Source organism: Leptodactylus fuscus, chromosome 7 (genome assembly GCF_031893055.1).
Source record: "Leptodactylus fuscus isolate aLepFus1 chromosome 7, aLepFus1.hap2, whole genome shotgun sequence".
In the NCBI taxonomy this organism is placed as follows: Eukaryota; Metazoa; Chordata; class Amphibia; order Anura; family Leptodactylidae; genus Leptodactylus; species Leptodactylus fuscus.
This window is the reverse complement of record NC_134271.1, coordinates 77619928-77634174: the sequence shown is the minus strand read 5'-3', so window position 1 is coordinate 77634174 and position 14247 is coordinate 77619928. Positions and strand designations below refer to the sequence as shown.

The 14247-nt window shown below is 43.1% G+C and overlaps 1 protein-coding gene and 1 pseudogene across 2 annotated transcripts; both read right to left on the bottom strand.

Moving 5' to 3' along the window:
• Positions 1-793: 793 nt before the first annotated feature.
• On the bottom strand, positions 794-14242 carry SF3B3 (splicing factor 3b subunit 3). Of its 2 annotated transcripts, none has more exons than XM_075282203.1 (26): positions 14093-14242; positions 13125-13238; positions 11734-12060; positions 11247-11419; positions 10922-11063; positions 10310-10422; positions 9978-10115; positions 9787-9890; positions 9545-9710; positions 9347-9442; positions 9095-9167; positions 6073-6224; positions 5809-5964; positions 5576-5731; positions 5335-5478; positions 5116-5238; positions 4859-5013; positions 4594-4768; positions 4268-4473; positions 3962-4118; positions 3759-3884; positions 3462-3674; positions 3180-3278; positions 2953-3096; positions 1647-1751; positions 794-1291 (listed from the first exon to the last, which is right to left on the bottom strand). In XM_075282203.1, the coding sequence occupies exons 2-26, from the start codon at positions 13192-13194 to the stop codon at positions 1151-1153; spliced, it is 3654 nt and encodes a 1217-aa protein (XP_075138304.1). In that variant the 5' UTR covers positions 13195-13238; positions 14093-14242; the 3' UTR covers positions 794-1150. The 2 variants fall into 2 exon arrangements, with proteins under 2 accessions (XP_075138304.1, XP_075138305.1); XM_075282204.1 differs by having other exon boundaries at positions 14136-14235.
• LOC142214719 (U2 spliceosomal RNA) lies at positions 12134-12357 on the bottom strand (annotated as a pseudogene).
• Positions 14243-14247: the final 5 nt, after the last annotated feature.

Here is a 14247-nt window from a genome sequence, read left to right as displayed (position 1 = left end):
GTATAGTGTTTATTCACATGTTTTTCTTTTCTTTATTTCTTTTTTATTTATATATTTTCCTTTCAGTGGTGGTTATTGTGCTTGAATGTAGTCCTTTTGAATTATATGTACATCATTATTGTCTTTTGCATTGTTTCTCATTGTTTTTAAATGTGTGTGTTAGTGAAAAGGTTAATTTGTTCTTAGGAAGGTTGTTCCCTTGTGGATACAACAGGTGTTTTTAATTTGATTGAAACACACACACACACACATATATATATATATATATCCTACTAGGAGGTAGAAAACTAGGCTACGACTAAGAGGAACAATCCTCGAAACGCGTCAGTTGCGTCTTTTGAAACAATGGATATGGAAACACCGTAATGGTGTTCATGTTTCATCAACTTGATTGGATTTTATACAGTGTACAATAAATGTTAAGTTTTATTTAAAAGACTTTAGAGTGGAGCTGGATTTTCTTCACGGATTTCCTGTATTTGTGTCCCAAGCCGATGGGTCGTATCCGAGCTTCCTCCGATCTTTAATGTTGAAGCTGCATCACCGTGGAAAGATCTTCCAAGCAACTAAAGGTCAAGTAAGTGGGCTGTGTTTCCCACTTTCCATTTCCCTTATTTTGCTTGTATGCAAATATATGCTTAGTTAAAAATCACTATGGCCAATGATAGACTCCCTTTAAAGTGTTAATAGCTGCAATCGGTGTTGGCAATATGATAAATGTGGCAACCCCCAATAAATACTGTGCTATGTACGCCAGTCCGTCCTGCAATGCAAGAAACTATTACAAACCAAATGGAAAAAACGAGTTTATTGTGCCAGTCTATGGGCTCACTGACATTCTGCCAAAATACCATTAAAAAAAAAAAAAAAAAAGAATAAAATAAAAATCATTTTACAAAACTCTATTTACAAAGTCGGCTGTGGCAGGATTTAAAGTGAAATCACAAGTTTATAAAACAGGATGAATGTCACTCGTCAGGTGAGATGAAGTCACGCCCGCCACGTGCACTCCATAGGCTACTGTACATAACATGTCCATGCATCCTGTCCCAGGATCCATCACCACATAATATCACTTTGCAGCAGCTGACTGGTCAGTAAGACCAAAGAGCATAGCCACATACAAAGGCAGGACCTGGTGGTAGACTCATTAGAAAGCATATCGTGTACGGATGTCTTCTAACTTTTTGGAGACCTCAGGCGGGGTCCTATCCAGCTCCTCGGCCACACTCTTCTGCTTGGTTGGCTCCATTGAGTTGAACTGTTCACACAAATCTCCATCAATCACATTCTAAAAAATGAAGCAAGGCTCAGGATTAGAGTTTAGGAACAAATAGCAGCTAGCATAATGAGCCAAATCACACCTCGTAAGCATAGTTTTGCATCTCCCTGGTTACAGACTATAATCCTTAAGCGCCTGATTCACAGTTATGTGCCCCCTAAGTTCTTGCCAGCAGACACTGTAGAATGACAGGCTACTCAATCTACACAAAAACTCCTGGCAGACTGATACATGGCCATAAAATCCTCTTTGAATGCCCCTGTTGGCATTTTATTTTAGATACCAACCCCAATGTAACCGTCATTTGCCTGGATGTACATTTATATCCAAGATGTGGCAAAAGTTTGGGAAGAGCACAACCTACCTTAACAGGGAAGTAATAAGAGCGGAAGCTGAGGTGGTCACGACCACAGATGGGGGGATGTTCAGAACGTAGATGCATCTCTACATGCTGGAAGAAATCATGATCCTGTGGATAGGAGAGAGAAAATGTCTAGTGATACTATATACTGGAAATATGGATTTGTCTATTCACTGTAAAATCCTACAAAATTCTTGGTTGTATTCATTGGGGGACACAATGGCAAAGGCAACTAGGAGGCTAACACTAAAAATATCAAGAGGTCAGCCCAGGGCTATACCTTCTCCACAAACACTATACTATTAAGTTTGTCTGCAGCAGTAGGAAGAGAGACACAAGCTCTCCCCCCCCCCTCAAAAAAACAAACCAAACCAAAAAAAAAACAAAAACCACAGAACCAATACTACCATCATGTCCTAAACTCAAGAAGAACCAGAACAGCTCGAGGCAGGAACAACAAGGAAACAAAGGTGGGATCTGTGCCCCCCAATGAATACAATGAGAAAAAGGATTTTACAGAGTGCAAAAATCCATATTTCATTGGGGTCACAGCACCATGGGATGTCCAGAAGTTTGGAATTGCACAGCCATGCATGCAACCTAAGGCACAGCCATTGTAGAACCTACAACCAAAGATGGCATCTGCAGAGGCCACAGAACGGATCTGGTAGAACCTGGGAAAGTGAGGACAGAGGGTCCAGGTGGTAGCTTTACAGATCTGAGTGACGGAAAACCAATGCTGAACAACCCATGAGGCTCTAACAGCTCTCGTGGAATGAGCAGTCACATGGAGAGGCAGAAGCAGATTCTTGAACCAACAGGCCTCCCTAGTGTTTTGTTTTAGGTAAAAGCAGCAAATTTTTTTTTTTTTTTTTTTTTTACAATTTATACAATTCTTCTACTAAAAACAATATTCAACTTATTTAAAAAAAAAAAAAAAAAAAAGGCTACTTATTTCAAGACTTATATGTCCTGAAAAATAGATGAGATATGTAAAGCCATTAAAAAGATATTGCTGTGTAAAGCAATGCGTACAAAAGTACTACATTTGGCCTGGGCATTAATGATGCTTGGTCCTAAAAGGGTTAAAACAGTCAGCTGCAGGAAGCTGATAGGAAGCTCATAAACCCAGACCCTGATCCTACTACCACCACACGATTAAGGGACATCTCATTCAACAACTGTCTGTTAGTTTACATGTGAAGACACCTTGTCAATCCATTTAAATATCAAACACTTTGAGCATACACCGTGCTGCCTATGACCACAGGTTAAGAAACCAAAATTTTGAATGATATAATATCAGTACCTCATGAGACGTAAATGGGACAAGGATGCCAATGCCTCCAGAGAGAGTAGTGTAGACAAGAGACTCTGAGCCCCCAGGGATGAGTGTTGTTTTCTGCAGTGACAGCACAGACTCTCCTACATGGTAGTTTACAATCACTTCTGCCTGCAGGATGAAGGACCAGTAAGAACACGATTCACAAATACATCTTACAAGCAGGGCAGTATCATCATCAAGATATACATCACCTTCTGAGAGGCTCCATTCAGCAGTCCTCTGTCCCATAAAGCCTTGTTACCAGTTGGATCTTCATCAACATCATCATTTATATTTGGAGGCAGCCGAACCTGCAAGATGTAGGGAAGATTATAAAGTCTACAAAAAAATCTGAAGGAACAAAGTCACAAAGAAATTAAATCTGTAAGAATACAACCCCCGAGAGTCTGTATCCTTTAGTAATATTGTCTGGTTGTCTGCCAGTCCTGAACGTGAAACAAGACTCCTCTCTACAAATGCAACTCGCTACTCACCACACAGATATTTCCAAACTTGTCAGCACCAGCCACAGTGTCGTAGTCCAGCAAACAGGCATTGGTGACCCAGCGAGGATACGTATCATCAGCAAATATGATCAACTGGTTTTCATTGCGCTTGTAGCGCACCCATATGAAGCTTTCCTGTACGTCAGACACAATGACACGCTGCCCGATTGTCTGTATACCCACAATGAAGTTTGCAATGTGCTGTGAAAATAATGGAAGCTTGGATTTATTAACCATCTAAGTAACTAGAAGCTGTTGTTTACACTGAAATAACACACAACGCACCTTATTTTCACATTTTCTCAAGAGCTTTTTCTTCCCCAGGTCATATATTCTCAGTAGTTTGCCAACACCGATCAATACCCGACCTTGAAAAGGAGCAATTGCAGCTGGAACCTCCTCTACAGGGGTCTGCAGGGATAAAATGATGAGATTACTCACTGTGTCACCCAGAGCCGGTACCTGACACATGCAATAGCCATACAAACCTTGTGCACAAACTCCAGCTTCTCGCCATTATTCACCAGCTTATAAGTATAAACCAGTCCTCCAGCCACAGAGCGGGGGTTCAGGATAAGATCTTTGGCAACACCAACCAAGACATACCAGTCATCTCCAGCATTATTGAAACGACATACTGCCACGCTGCCATGGAGTAAAAGACAATCTCATTACTCATTTAAAAAAAAAAAAAAAAAAAAAAAAAAAAAAAAACAACAAAAAAAGAAAAAAAAAAAAAGGTTTTGGTTTTAGTTTAATGGGGTGTCCAGAAATCAAAAACCAATTAAAATTACCTGAAGGCAGCCTCATTCTGCTCCAGCTGTACCAGGTCTAGGGTGTTCCCCTGAATAGGATTCATCACCCGTATAACAGATGCCCACTGGCCATTTCCAGCTTTTGGTGCTCCAAAGATGGACTCTGGCAGGTTCTCATTGAGGAACGCAGCTGCCATCTCTGCGGCTAGCTCTCGCTCATCTTCTCCTGCTGCTTCTACCATTTCCTACAAGACATCAATGGAATAAAGGGTTACAACACATGTTCTGTACCAAGAATTTGAGGAAATGAGCTTTCACTCTACACTTTGGCAACAGTCCACTGCTGGCACATGCCTATACATTACCTCTGCCATCTGCTGCTTGCGCTGAGCCTTTGTGGCCTCTGTGTAAGCATTGTGGTCCGTTTCAATAATAATCAAGTTGTTACTTTCAGGATGGATCACAAACTTTCGTGGTGTGTACTGGAGCGGGAAAGCCACTTGGTTAAATACTGCACCCAACTTCTCCAATGCCAAAATTCTGTCAGTGATTAAATTGTGAGAATTTTTTTTTTATCCATACCATACAGCACAACACATAGTGGTAAATAAGGATTCAAGAGTTACTAACCTCAGTGTGTTAGTTGAAATGGCTACAATGCCCTCTGGACATTGTTCGGATGCAAAGCCAGATGCATATTCCAGAGTCTCATATGAGAGAGGAGTGAGGTGAAAACGAGACTGGTAGGAATAACTGAGCCAGGAACGACTGGACATGGCCAGGACCTGACAAATAGAATCAAAGCATTGAAGTCAACCTAAAAATTTACGTGCATGTCACATGGTACCAGCTCTACTTTCCCACCCCATAAAGGATTTTGTACTTACAGCCTCTTGACCTTGCATCCTCACACGAAACAACTTGACTGGACGGGATCCTAAGTATCGAGTTCTGGTATCAGACAAGTCACCAGTTACTGGATCCAACACTGTTCTGAGCAGCACACCATTCTGTAGAAAGATTGGGCCTCAAGTCAGATGCAAGGTAATGACAAAGGCATTATACAGACATGTAGATCTATAATATTTGTAGAAAGTCAGACTGACCTGAAGTCCAATGTTGAGATAGAGAAAACCAATGGAGCCTCTCTCACCCAGCTCATCCTGCCTTTCTGCACCTCCCATTTCCACAATACACAGCGCTTCTGGCTGTGCTGGGAGAGCCTGCATACTGAGAGGTTGCAGGCAGTCCTGCCGGGAGAAGAGGGTACCGAATATATGAGCATCTAGTATAACATGTATAACTACTACCATGAATCTTAGCTCTACAAGACTAGGAGAAACTTACTGATGGGTCCAAAGAGATTATTCTGACAGTATTGTCCACTAGCCCAACAGCCAGGAAGCGTGATCGCTGCTCCCCTGGAGGGACATTGGCCAGACTCATACAAACGACATCTGCAGACATTTCCTTCCTCTCTGTATACTCATTTAGCTGTCCAGACTGTAGAGAAGCATGAAGAACTGGTGAGATACAAATTCAAGAAAATGCAAGTCGATCTAAAGAGAGCACAAACTTACAGGGTCCATCTCAAAGTACACCAGCTCTCCCCCTGTCAAAGCGATCACCACCTGTCGCTGGTTCACCGCACACTTCACTATCATCTTCTTTCCAGGTGTTTTCCACTCATTGACTCTTTTGTCTGCTCGAATGTGCCGTATCCCATCAGGATAGACCTGTAAAAACCAACTTTGTAACTCTGCAGAAAAGAACATGGATAACATATCCGAAATATCACTGCAATGTCCTATATCCTCCTACAATTAACTGTAATCAGGGATTACCTGGACTAGAGCATCTTCCCCCAGAAGAGAACAGGACAAGGTTGGGGTTGTACCGAGAAATCCAGAATCTGTAACTTCTTCTACAGTTTCACCGATAGAAAGTACCAGGGTGGCATTCACGAAGGATACAATGATGTAGGCGTCATACTCATCTGCAATAGGAAACAATACCAGGATTCAGGTCAGAGCACAATATTTAGAGACACCTTTGTAACCCGCAACCCCCAAGGCTACCAACATCCCCTTCCCTAAACACACCAAAAGGAAATTAAACGCTCAGAGCTGGGGGTCAGAACCTCAAACGCTACAAGCAACATTTAATGGAATTTAGGGGGAAAAAAAAAGGCTCAGTGCACAAATTTCAGGTCTTGAGCTATGACTCTGCAGATATGCCATTCTATAAAATGCCGCAACTAATTCTCTTGATCCTAGAAAATCTGCCCAGCTTGTATCCTATAAGCAGACCTGGTAGGGGCTGATAATGTCTTACAGCTTATGTCCAAATATGATTATTAGTGTTGAGCGAGTAGTATTCGATTGAATACCTCGCCGGCATAAGAATTTGTGTAATCGGCCGAACACCAAGGGGTTAAACACTTCGAATATTCGATGCATTTATTGTTGAGCCGATTACACAAATTCCTATGCCGGCGAGGTATTCCACTGAATACTACTCGCTCAACACTAATGATTACACGTGATAATTCTGCATTGTAGAAATTTCATTTACTGTCTCCAATCATCAGAATGGGACTTGCAGAAAACCATGTGCTTGCCTCCACAAAGAGCTAAAGATTGCAACTTTTCCCTTTTATACCACCTTAGCCACTTTCCAAATAGGAGTGCAATAAGGGGCAAAGTATGGACAAAGAAACCACATTCTGAGATTTATGATCCCTGATGTAAATGAAATCCTCTGGCATAGATTTTGGTGCAGGCACATGGCCCAAGCAGAGGATGCACCTGATTTATGCCCATTGTTAGGGGAGCAGGAATTACCAAGAATTGTGAACAAATTCCAGTCTAGTATGTCAATCCCAATGTTTATATCCAAAGGCCAATCTTCTATAGCATATATGCAAATATGTAGATGTGAAATAAGACTAGCGTTCACTGTACGAAGGAAAGTGGAGCAGCTGGCAACAGGAACTAATGAAGCACCACCTCTAATTTTTCACTGGCCCCTTTAGAGGAAGACCATGACCTCCCCCCAAGCATATTGTCACTATTACAGAGCACATAACAGTAATAAACAATATACTTTTGTTATGTCCGTCCCGGGGTGTCCACTGTAAATCCCGGGGAAATCGGACAGCAGACTGCTTGTGAGTGGTCGGCTTTAAAACCCATCTTACATGCAGAACTTTGTGTCCGCTGAAAACGCTCACAGGCGGTCACGTTTCAAAACCCATTCAAATGAATGTGTTTTAAAGCCGACCGCTCGCAAGCCGTCTGCTGTCCGGTTTCCCCGGGGTTTACAGCGGACACCAGTGGCAGTGTGAACGCTGCCTTATGCAAGTGGAGCAGTTGGTGCACTGGTAAGGTCTTGAGCTCCCTGGAGCAAAGTTCTTGCCACTCAGTCCCCTACCATCTTTTGCCTGCACCACCCAATGCAGCGAGCATTGATCCATCCACAGCTATGATATACTTGAGCAGTGTTCCCAGGAGCTGAAGTCCTGCATCCAGTGCACCAACTGCCTCATCTGCATAAGAATTCAGAGTTCTTTAAAGCCACAAAGTGTCAAACAACATACCTTTTATGTATTACTGTAACGTGCTCTGTAATGCTGAACATGCTTGGTAGAGGTGATAGACTAAGCAAAATAACCCTCCCACTTTACTTTTTCTACAGTTTAGGTCAAGCTCCCTTAGTATGGATACGATTCAGCTGGGGTTAAAACAAAATGTCAAATCTTATGAGCTACAACTCATGTTGGCATAACCCATTTAAATGCTTCTATTTTACACCTGGAAGAGGCCTCTGCCTCAAATGTAACCAATAAAAGGCACACATCTATCTAAAAAAAGGACAGTTCCTCATCTGCTATTATAGATGACTCCGACCATTTGAGTACTTTTATAAATGATATCATGCATGGTGGCGATTCTGATGTTTGGGCAGCCCCAGACTGAGGTCAGCTTCAGTTAATATTAAACTGGTTTCCAAATGAATGGCCGCCACAAATTGCAAGGAGACAGGACATCAGCAGATAGGACTGATACACACCTGCGTGTGTGGAGGGGGGTTATAGCAGCACCACCTCCACCAGCAGCCACCTGTGGAAGAAAAACAGAGGCTTGGTATTGGGAGAGTATCACCAAGTACCAGCCAGAGTTAGTATGAGCTGCCAATGACGACATGTAATTATGTATATATTAATGAGAATTTTTTTTTTTTTAGATAATGTTAAAAAAAGAAATATATATAAATAATCAGGACCCAAACAATGTAACAGCCCGGTTATAGCAGATGATGGAGAATGCAGCAGATGTGGCATCCAGAAAAGACCAAAACTCGGGTTTCTTTTGTTATGTTGTTTTTTCTTCAATTTGATTATGAACTCTTGCAAACTCCATATTGTTGGTAATGTATTCCAGCACTACAAAAGGCACATAACCCACTGATCGCTGCATCTAAGAGGTAATATTCATGCACCTGGTTCTAATCTTCATTTGCTGTTTAGCTTATTAAAGAGTCGATAATTCAAGCTTATTTTTGTGGGTTGTAAATCTTGCCAAATACTACACCCATTGTTTCCACATAGAGTGCAGGAACTTTCTGTGTCTAGCGTATTATAACCCCATTGTTAGACCACCACCGACTGACAGAATGGATTAGTTGCACGCAAAAAACCCAACAAACAATGGGGAATAATGGGATAGGCTATATGATTGAGTCTGTAGTGATCTATTCAGAACTGGGATAGACCATGCAGTGATTACAGTTTCAAGAAGGTCCTACCACTATACCATGTCACCTCCCACCTGATCACTATAGCAAGGGAACTCAATTAGTACAAACCTTCAATGTGTCTCCTTACAGTCCACACAGCATTGGGGTTACCGGGCAGCTCAGAGACAGCCATTTCAGAGACCTATTAAGAAGAAAACAGGGATCAACCTCTTGCAAACACGTGCCATCTTCACAGGCACATATGTCAGTGACTGTCAGAATTTAATAATTTCTCCATGATGGAGGTCAGAGAAGAGACATAAAAATTCATCATATAGTGCAAACACAGAACAAAAACAGACAAACAAGACAACATCTTACTTCAAGACCATGTCTCAAGACCCTAAGAGAGGAACGTGGACCTCGCCCACAAGCCACATACAGTTGAGGGGTGTCTTCATTGGCCAAGTCTGCAATCTAAAGAACATGCAGAGAAGAGGCTGTAGTCTACAGTCACCAGGAAAAGCACTAACTTCTCAGTTATTCCATATGCGGCTTCTACGAATACCACAACTTTACCTGGCAGCTCATGATGGGGGAGAGACTATCCTGCTCATCCACCAGCACCAGGTTCTTCAGAGGACGAGGCTGAAAGAAGAAAGTATCTCCCTCTTCCAGGGGCATAGCAGAAGAAAATTCGGGTTCCTCATCATCATCTCCCAAGTGAGCGATCTGGTACAGGTAACTGAAAGAGAAATGAGCAGTCAGCGCCCCATCATAGTAGGAAATACCCCTCTCCCCTAAGTCTGTCTGATACCTACTGGTTTCCAAACTCTGAAGCCACAAAGAGGAAGCCTGTTTTCAAGACACACATTGCTGCAGCTACTGGCACAGTATCAAAGTACTTTAGTCGGATTTCTGTAACCTGAAGGAAAAAAGCGCACATAGTCAGAATGCAGCATTACAATTCTTCACCTTGGGCAAGTTTACAAATAACTACCCAAGTCCTCACCATATCTTCATCCGTCTCCAGTGTGATTTTAAAAATGTCTCCCTGCTCTGTCTGAGCCAGGAAGAAAAACATGGATTTGGTTTTGTGTGTGGCTGAGCAAACAAATATCATCCCTCGCTCCGGGTCATCTAGGTCATTCTGCACAAAAGAAGAGGGAGGTTCAAGATTAAAATCTGTTTTTGCTAAGAAAAACCCTATAATGAATCCTGAGAAACAGCAGAAAATCAGAATCTTAACTTCTTCTCCATAGCATTGTCAGAGAAGAGACATGAGATGTCATCAGTAATGGCTGCCAGATCTCAGAAACAGAACATATAATGCAAACCACTCACTCTTCTTCTTGGGATGGGACAACGAATATCTGGCTGGTCACCAAAGTTCTTGTACGTAATGTAGTTTTCAGAACAAATCAGCACTCCGCTGGGGCCATCTGAGCCTCCAGGAACTGAAAGGAAAAAACTCTTAAGAATACGGGAATAGCAATGCAAATATCAGAAGCCCTTCAAACTAGTCACAACCACACAATACAAACCAATTAGTTCCTAAGTTACTCTTTCCTATTAAAAAATTACTCAGTGAGCTTTACTAGATCATCAAAAGCTGGACAACATATGTACCCCATTAAAATACTTAGGGGTATCACTCACAAGCAGATTTATCTATGTAATACTTCTTTGCTTCCATATGGCTTCACTTTGGAAACTACCATTCAGGAAGCAGTGAGGCAACACCTTTACAGATCTGTGATGGAGGCGGCCAGGAAGATGGACCGTTAATCAGCTTTATTCAGAAACAAACAACATGAAATAGCTGAATATTCTGAAAGAATTTACTGGTCCAAACTGGAAACTCTTTTGTGGGCCACAGAATATCCATCCATGTTATCTATCCATCGCTAGGATTCATGACTATCAGACAAATTTATCTACTGCTTTCTGATTTACCTGTAATTAAGAAGTTGCCGTGCTCTTCCAGGGGCTCACTGTACTTGCGCACTACGTGGTTCAAACCAAGATCCAGCTCATAGAAGGTCAGGGTCTGCTGTGTGTTGGCAGCAGCTTCCCCAGTAGGATCATTATCGGCTTCCTAAAAATAAAGCAAATCCAATGATGAACCCAGCAGCAAACAACAGCCCACAATGAAATGCCCCATGAGTATTCTCAACATCAGAAACACAACTCTCTTCAGGTCAGAGTCAGAGAAGAGACATGAAGATTCATCATAGTGAGTGCAGAGAAGGAAAGCATTCCCCCAATAAAGTCTTCTCACCTCATAGTCCATCTCCAAGCAGGCAAACATGGGGTTCTCAAAGCCCACATCCACCCCCACCACATGATACACCAGTGTGTTGGCCTTGTGTGCCTCCAGTGGCGAGGATATTGTAAGTCGGGCAGCAGCATCTCTGTTCAAGATGTATACCAGCTTCTGTTTCTCTATAGCACCTGAAAATACACAAATAAATTAAGTGAGGGGCCACAGAGCAAGAACATGGAGAATCCACAGATAACATCCTGCCCAGCCAGTCCTCAAGATGGTTGAGTCTAAGCCAGCACAACAGGCCAGATAGGATAAATGCTACACTAAACAGTCAGCTGAAGTAGGCTGATTTCAGCATTGTACAGAAGAGAGACTCACAGCATCAACCCTGCCTTACCAGGTTTGGCATGTCTGGCTGCCAAATAGCAGCTATGTAAACATTGTGAGGGATTCTACCACAAATGATGAAGTGCTCCCCTACTCCAATAAAATTACTCACTTATCATCACAGCTCTTCCCTTGGGATCCACAGCTAAGAACTGTCCAGGAACAATCCTGCGGCACCCGCTCTTCCCAAATGTTTCCTGATGGATCTTTTCAAACATGTTCTTGGACGGATGGTACTCCAGAATGATAATGCGACCAGAATCACTTCCCACCACAATGTAATCCTTGGTGCCTCCGGTCAAGCGGAAAGCCATAAGAGAGCGGATGATGCCAAACACCTCCACCGTCAGCAATGTGTGGACTTTGCCAGTGTTAGCATCAGGTCGAAGCAGCTCCAAGATCTTTCCACGAGAAACAACAATTTCCTGGAGTTTGGTTCCTTTCCAACAAGAAATTAAAATAAACACAAAACATGAGAAAATACAGACAAAGAAAAAATCCTGTGACATACAGCAGAATTAACCATTTTAAAAGGTATCTCCAGTTTTAAACAAATTTTCATAAATAAATAGAAGAGGTTACTATATGTAACTTATCCTATTAAAGATGTGTTTTATTGTCCACCTTCCAGACAGAGTTACTTTCTACATATTAGTCTAAGAAGAGAAAAGACAATTGCTGCTTCTGATAAGAATAGATACTACACTTGATCTTAGCCAAAAGGCTGAGAACCAATAATGATTCCCATTCATTTTAGTTGGAGGATCAAAAATAAATAAAATTCCCCTGCCTCCATTGAAATGAATAGAAGGAGATTTAAAGAGGACCTTTCATCAGATCGGGCACATGCAGTGTTATATACTGCTGGAAAGCTGACAGTGTGCTGAATTCAGCACACTATCGGCTTTCCCGATCTGTGCCCGGTGTAAAGCGCTATCGGTGCCGGTACCGTAGCGCTTTAGAGTCAGAAGGGCGTTTCTGACACTTAGCCAGGGACGCCCTTCTGCCCAGCAGCGCCTATTGCGCTGTACAGTGTGAGCGGGGAGGAACGACCCCTCCCCTCCTGATAATACTCGTCTATGGACGAGCACTGTGAACAGAGGGAGGGGAGAGTTCCTCCCCGCTCACACTGTACAGCACGATAGGCGCTGCTGGGCAGAAGGGCGTCCCTGGCTAAGTGTCAGAAACGCCCTTCTGACTGTAAAGCGCTACGGTACCGGGACCGATAGCGCTTTACACCGGGCACAGATCGGGAAAGCCGATAGTGTGCTGAATTCAGCGCACTGTCAGCTTTCCAACAGTATATGGAACTGCCTGTGCCCGATCTGATGAAAGGTCCTCTTTAAAGGCACAATTTTGAGGCAGATCTGCTTCAAAGTCAGCTGTAAATTTATCTAATACTACAACTCTGTGTTCGAAAAATGCCAGACTATTAGGCACAAAATAACACAACTCTGAATATTCTTAGACCAACAGCCTGGTATGATCAGAGGACAGCATTACCTGAGAAGTTTCCATGGATGGCAAAGCTGATGCCGGTGGCTCTCTGCAAGGTGATGTTATACAGAAACATGGTTGCAGCTGCCTTACGTCAGGACTGCACAAAGACCACCACAACTGCAAAACAATAGAGAATCATTATAACCACAATACAAAATATCACATGACTGTCACCATACATGGACTGCTTTATCCTTCTCAGATAAATTATCTGTCTCCAGTGACTTTGTCAGAGAAGAGACATGAGGAATCATCACAAGGACACAGCAGATCATATAAGCGGGGACCCCTATCAGGGACACACACTCCTGTTACATGTGCAACTAAGCTCCTGGGCCCCAATGGGAAGTCTGTAATGGGGCCCGTACCTATCTTCTGCCATGTAAAATGTAGCACTGAGTCCAAACGGCACAAGGACCTTTGAAGCCCCTTCAGGGCCTGGTAGTGACTGCTGCCTATGTACTCCCTATAGCTATGCCCCTGTGATCGATACGCAATGTCTCTAAGGGATATGGAGAATATTTTATATAAAGCTTGGCTTATTCTAAAAATATAAACATTTGCAGAAAGAGATACTTGCATTACTCTGCTTCCTCTTTCGATTGAGATGTCAGACACCCTGTACCCCGATAACACCCCCGAGTCCAGAAATCCACAACCCAATGTGCAGAAACAGAGCCCCAATCACTAAACCTTGGCCCGGCACTAAACCCCAAATCTAGACACACACCTTCCTAAAAATAAACTGATACCCCCTCCAAACTATGCCAGAGCCCAATAAGTCTAGGGCACCTCTGAAATCTACACCCAGATATCTGTGCACATACAGCCCCCTAAAGATATAAGAGAATATATCCCTACTAGTAAACCCCACAGCACGTACAGCGAGGCAAACCCCACAGCCCGCCTGAAGCTATGGGACCCCGGCCCCATCCTCGGCCTACCCCATGCGACCCCGGATTCTTGCCCACCTGGTACCCTGCTCCAGGAACACACAGGCAGGAGGCCACTAACCGTAGGGACAAGGAGCGGGGAGTCGGAGAGGGGCTGATGGCGGAGATTACAGGCGGATTGCAGGTCGGATCACTTGGCAGCCATTTCGCGCCGCTCAAGACCACGAACCCTG